Raw genomic sequence first — 6,772 nt, forward strand, 5'->3', positions numbered from 1 at the left:
ACAAATACTATGATACAATTTAAGTACCTATCAGTGTAACATAATGTGTTATATAATATTATAACAGTATTAACAGTATTACAGTTTACACATTTGTCTATGCATTCGTAGAATAATTGAATTATTTTTAATATTACCATAATGAAAACTGATAAGTAATAAGGAACTGTTGTGCACTGACGACTGACGAGTGACGACTGTAATTTCTATTTATAGAAGTAATTTGAACATATTTTAATGTTGACTCCTCTAATATAAACATCGAATAAGCGATAAAATTCTAAAACTTTATATTATTATACAGTCAGTATTGATACTTGACAGTATTTAATAAATATTATTATTGAATATTTTTTTTTTTTATATTTTATGTATCGTTATTCATTCCCGTTGGCCGTTATCCGTCTGCAGTCGATATTTTAATTGTACGCGTCTCATATCGAAAGTTTGTGTTGACAACACGTCAACACGTTCATCTTTATATTTAATTTGAGTATTTTTATCAGCTGTACATTAACAATTAATATTTTTATTAAACAATTTATAAAATGAGCGACAACAAAAGTGTAAAACGTAAAAGAAATCGCTTTAAAGTCGTGTGTTTAAAATGTGGCAGTATATTTAATAACGATTTTAAAAAACAACACGAAGAAAAAGAACACAATGTAAAGTCAGTTAATATTAAACTTGTTGGTGCTCCCGATAATCCTTTTCAAAGTGCTGCTAAAACAAACTTGTCAAAAACCCGGTGGATTGCTGGTGCTGAAAGCGTTAAGGCTGTATGGAATTCATTAGAGAAGCTGTGATTGAAAGCATTGATGAAATTCATTCACCAAATAAATGTTTTGATAAAGCAACAAGATCTAAAGCACTTGGTAGGTATTCGAAAACAAATACTCTCTTTTGATTTTATTGTTTCTTTATCGTTCATGAAAAATATAATGTACAAATTGAAGTTTCTTACCAAAACTCTAGAAGCAAAATATTTATGTATAATTGATGCAATAACTGTGATTTATAAAACAATGAAAATTTTAACAGAAATCAACTCTGATGATCACACAATGAACAATTTCATTGATAGTGCTTAAGAGTTTGCTAAGTTACTTGGAACAGACCCAGAAGCTGATTTTAAAAACCATCATCGTAAAAGATTAGCTCCTAAATGATATGATTCTAATGCCACAACTCAAGCTGAATTCACAATGAATCTATTTAATAGAAAATAAATTACAATTACAATTTAAGATCATGTGTTTCTTCTATTCAACCATTATATACTTTATTTTCTCAACCATTTAATAAAAGCAATATTTCCTTAGATAATGTTAAGAAATCTATTTCTTTATTCCCACCAAGCAGCATAGGTGCAAGTCTTCTAGATTTTGATTTAGTACTAACAGAACTAGAAATATTATTTAGTGTGTTACAAGAAGATAAAACATAATTTAATTCTTTAATGAAAAAAGCAGAAGAAGTAAAGCATATTTTACCATGTGACAATTATATCTATCGTTTGACATTGACTTCTCCAGTAACAGTCGCATCAAACGAAAGATCTTTTAATAAATTAAAATCGATTAAAACACATCTTAGGTCAACAATGGCTGATGAGAGATTAAATTCTTTGGTTGTATTGGGAGTAGAAAAAGATATTGTTGACCAATTGGATATGAATAAAATACCTCATAAATGGTCAATTTTAAAAAATCGACGTATACAAATTTAATGTTTATTATAAATGTAATATGTATTAAAAGATTTTTTTTTGTATAAAAATATTATTTAAATATTATATTTAGGGCTGGGATTTTGATGCAAAGGCATCTTTTTTTCTGATGTTTTAAAACGTTGATCCGTAAGCATAAAATATGTTTTGGGTGATACTGATTATTTTAAAGTATTTTTTATCCTGCATTTTTTTTGCATTTTTTGACAAAATTATTTCTTAAATGCATTTTTAGGATATTTTCTTATGTTTTTAGAGCATTTTTCATAATTTCTTCATAAAATGAACGAAAATTGTTGTGATTCACAAAACATTTTCGGCTAACTGCTGACGGTACGAATAATAAATTATATATAGTGTCATATTCCCCGCAAATTATCACCGTTATATTATACCTTATTTTTATTACACCATACACACATACATAGGTACAAGTTATCTTCGATAACAATTTTATCATAGGCCTTGATAAGTAGGTACCTATTACTGAATTAGTAACCAATTAGTACGTCCGTCGTCGTAGTCTCGATAGGATTCGTCGTGTTTCGTCGTGTCGTGTTTTTTCTTGTGATTCATAAGTTCAATATGCCGAAAGTAAAAACGTCGAAATCAAATCGATTAACGAAATATGTAAATGAATTCGGTAAAGAATTTTTTGCTACAGACGGTGAAATATTATTTTGCAAAATATGTGAAATAAAAGTGGCTTCTGAAAAAAAATTTACCGTTGTACAACACATTTCCTGAGATAAACACGTTCAAAGATTACGTCGCCGAGAAATTAAATCGGACCAACTACAGGTATCCACAATGCAATTTATAAATGAAAATCAGCTATCTCCGTTTTCTTATGATTTGACTAATGCCTTTCTTTCGGCCAATATACCACTTAACACGTTGACGGACACTCAGAAATACCATTTTGTTCTACAGCCATACTTTAAAATGTCACTTTTTCATTACTGCTATAGCAGTGAAATTAATATTACTGCTATAGCAGTAATGCCTTTATACGCCTAAATTTTGATGTACATATGCCAAAATCATTTAATTACTGCTATAGCAGTATCGTAATTTTTTATTAATTTTTTCGATTTTTGCCCTTTATTTTTATCAAAACATGTCAAAATAAATCTTAATTTAATTACATTAGTACTTTGTTAATATCGATGTTAATATGATAAATAAAAAATAGTACATTAAACTTAATAAAATAACATTACACTCTGGTTTAGTAGTTCTAAAAACAAAAATTTAAAAATTTAAATATTAAATTATTATTTCGAGGAATGGTACATTTCAAAACATTTTCCTGGACATAATGGAACAACACATTGTTTACATTGCAGATATGTTTGTCTTCTGCGTTTGATGTTCAAGCTGTAACAATATAGACAATTTATATAATGTTTTTTTCTTTTGTAACCCGGTGGAATTGGTATATTCTCTTGAAAATGAGAACTGTCAGAAACGTTGGTAGGTTTTTTTCTTCCTTTTTTATTTTTATTTGCTGTACAAATTTCATAACTTGTAATATTTGGAGGCAGCGAAATTAAATCCTTGATTATCATGTCCCTAAAAACCTTGAAATTTGTATTTTCATCATTAAATTTTTTTTTGTATATATAATAAGTGTTCCATACAGCAAGGTCTAATAAATGAAGTATAACTTTCTTATACCATTTACATGTTTTTCTGGGTGAACTGTAATAGCTAACCATTTGGTCACATCTATCAACTCCACTCATTTTTTCATTATAGTTTACAATTTCTATAGGTTTTAACTTTTGTTGCCCATATTTATTGGTTGATCTGACGATTTGTGGATGATATTTGGTAGTGATAATTGTGACGTCACGTTTGTCTTTCCATTTTGAAATATAAATTTCATTTTTTCTCTGCCATACGTGATCACCCTTTTTCAATTTCTTTTTAGTTACCTCTTCAGGATTTCCTTTCCTATTGCTTCTCAGAGTTCCCGTACTATGAGTTTTTTTTTTAATAATAATTCGGAAAGAGTAGTGCTGTTATAATAATTGTCCATGAATAAACTGTGGCCTTTGCATAAATATGGATCCATAAGCCTAAGGACTAGGCTATCTGTTTTAGAATTTGTTGACGGCAATAAATAATTATTTTTACCCTTATAAACTTCAATATTTAACACGTATCCATTAGGATCACATAGTTCAAACAATTTTATCCCATATTTTGCCTTCTTGCCCTTTATATATTGCCTAAAGCTTAATCTTCCGCGATGTAACAGTAGTGACTCGTCTAAAGATAAATCTTCTCCCGGGTAAAATGCTTTTTGAAAATTTGCAATTAGTATTTTGAACAGTGGATTTAATTTGCTCATTGGGCCAGTATCTGTGGATAGACCTGAATATTCAACGCTGAAGTACGCGAGAAGCTGTTCAAAACGTCGCCCTGGCATGGTGTATTTTATTATAGGGTGATAATATAATGGATTATTTGAGAAAATATCCCGCAATGATGGACATTTTAATGAACCCATAAGCATACACATTCCAAGAAATTTTTTTATTTCTTCTGGGTCAGTTTCGGTAAATTTAGATTTACGAGAATATTTTCCATGAGGTCGATTTTTATTTTTTTGGTTTATTCCGTATGCATTTGTAGATTTCACGATAATGTCAATAACTTCTTTAGTCCAAATTTGATTAAATATTTCAATTGGGGAATGACGAGCAGTTTCTTCAATATTTAATTTGATTCCACTAGTTGTAGTATCAAAATTAAAATCAGGTATATAGTCATCCTTCCATAATGTGTCAGTTGAATTAGAATTAAAATTATTATAATCAGTATCATCGTTAGATGTGTTGTCAAAAGAATTTTCTTCGTTAGAATAATCAATTTGATTTTGTAACGTACCTGTCGAAGGGCCGGGAGTATACAAATTATCTAAACTTGAGCTTGGACTTAAACTTGGATTCGTGTTTCGATGACCTCCTGGTAGAAAAGTTGGGTCATTGTCAGTATCATCCATAAAAAAAGAACTGTCAGAATTAAAGTCGGTGTCTGACAAAAATTGATTTATTCGATTTTCTTCACGATCAGTCGTTTTAATTTTTATATAGGACACGAATAGTATAATAAACACGAAGCTATTACGAACTATTACGCCGAACAAGCCGAATGTACCTAACTGATAAACATTGCCACGCGCCCATAAAGATAAATGTTGTTGTTGACATTTGATAAATATTATTGGAATTACCTATGTGAACTTATAAATTTGTTTTTAAAATTAATAAAATTCATTTTAATAATTCTGTAATAAATCAGACCACCCGAACAAATAACACTAGGATAATGGGTATTAAACACTGAAAGAAGATCTAATATATGTTTAATATTACAACATTCCTTTTATAATAAAACCACATATTTCATATTGAGTATACTATTTCCTATCCTATAAAAAAATATTTAAATTATAAATTAGTTCGCGTTAGGCACCCGTCGCGCGCACACTGCTTGCGCTCCGTCCTGTGGTTACTTACTCCGTATATTGGTTATGTATCAATTATACTTAATTATACTTAAAACTTTTGTGTTAAATTAGCATAGACGTATTAATGTAAAAAAAAAAAAAAAGCTTTAGTTTTCAAATTATCGTTACAATCGATATAAATAACAAATTAAATATCTCGTCGTCGTTACCTACGTATTCGCTATATCTAAAACAACTCACGTGCGGTCTTATCGCACGCCGCTGCGGCGGCAGTGACCTCGTCGTAATCGCAATATAATTATGCCGCAATCTACATCCAAACACAACACAAATTTAGACATCGCTAAATGTAACGATATCACCAAACTACAGCCTGCTCGCCTAAACAAAGTTTCAACTTCTGTCAACACAAATCACTCAGTCGTTAATCAAGACGTTACCATGGAACATTCTTCGTCTGGGAATTGGTCCCTGGCACAGTCAAAAAAAAATCAAGGTAAAAGAATCCTATCCTCCTCTTCTTCCGAACCAAATTCGCCAAAAACACAACCCATCAACAAAAAATTATTTTTTTCGACTAATCGTTATGACGTGCTCTCACAAGACGAACCAGAGCCCACCACTCAAACAATACCTACCCCATTTTCTTCTAACGAGTCAAATCCTGTGGGAAACATCAATGTCGGAATTAAATCAACACTCCCCCCACCAATTTTTGTAAAAGGTGTTCGCAATTTTCCCGAGCTCTGCACAGAACTTATTGAACTAATCGGAGTTGATAATTTCTCCTGCAAATCCTCATCTGACCGCCTAAAAATTATGACTACTAACCCAGCTGCCTATAGAACGCTGATTCATTTCCTCAAGGAACAAAAAGCTGAATACCACACGTACCAACTCAAAGAAGATAAACCAACGAGGGTGGTCATTCGTAATCTACATCCGACCACGTCCATAGAACTAATCAAATCTGAGCTCGAGTCGCGCTTATTTGAGGTCCGCCAAGTAACAAATGTACTACATAAAATCAATAAGCACCCTCTACCGTTATTCTTCGTGGACCTTGAACCTACAATACAATCCAATGACATCTATAATCTGACATCTCTTATCCACACCAAAATAAAAGTGGAAGAACCATACAAATCAAAAACTATAAGCCAGTGTACCAACTGTCAGGATTATGGTCATACTAAATCGTACTGCGGCTATCCAGCTCGTTGTGTCCGCTGCGGTGCCCTCCACTCTTCATCGGCCTGTCCAAATCCACGAGATGCTGCTCCAAAATGTGCCCTCTGCTCCGGTGATCACCCCTCAAGTTATAAAGGCTGCTCAGTTTTCAAAGATCTACAACAACGCAACAAACCAAAAAGGAGCAATTTCCTATCGGATAATATTAGTCATAAGAATAATGTACAGGTTAGTCATCCAGTGGTAACCCCCTCAACACACCCACCAGAGTCGTCCCAAACCTACGCTCAAGCCACATCCGGTTCTTACTCTAATAACATAATCTCTCCTCCTGTATCAGATATAAACAAGTTCCTTGACGAGTTCAAATT

At 31.7% G+C, this 6,772-nt stretch overlaps 2 protein-coding genes across 2 annotated transcripts; one reads left to right on the forward strand and one right to left on the reverse strand.

The window, feature by feature from the left end:
* Window positions 1-548: 548 nt before the first annotated feature.
* LOC111027095 lies at window positions 549-1,717 on the forward strand (the record flags this gene model as incomplete). Its single annotated transcript, XM_022305321.1, has 2 exons — window positions 549-802; window positions 1,459-1,717. Coding segments are annotated over exons 1-2 (513 nt in total), but the record flags the coding sequence as incomplete, so codon positions are not given.
* Window positions 1,718-3,698: 1,981 nt separating this feature from the next.
* LOC111027096 (piggyBac transposable element-derived protein 4-like) lies at window positions 3,699-4,742 on the reverse strand. Its single transcript, XM_022305322.1, has one exon. The coding sequence runs from the start codon at window positions 4,740-4,742 to the stop codon at window positions 3,699-3,701; it is 1,044 nt and encodes a 347-aa protein (XP_022161014.1).
* Window positions 4,743-6,772: the final 2,030 nt, after the last annotated feature.

Source organism: Myzus persicae, unplaced genomic scaffold, assembly GCF_001856785.1.
Source record: "Myzus persicae strain clone G006 unplaced genomic scaffold, MPER_G0061.0, whole genome shotgun sequence".
NCBI classification, from domain to species: Eukaryota; Metazoa; Arthropoda; class Insecta; order Hemiptera; family Aphididae; genus Myzus; species Myzus persicae.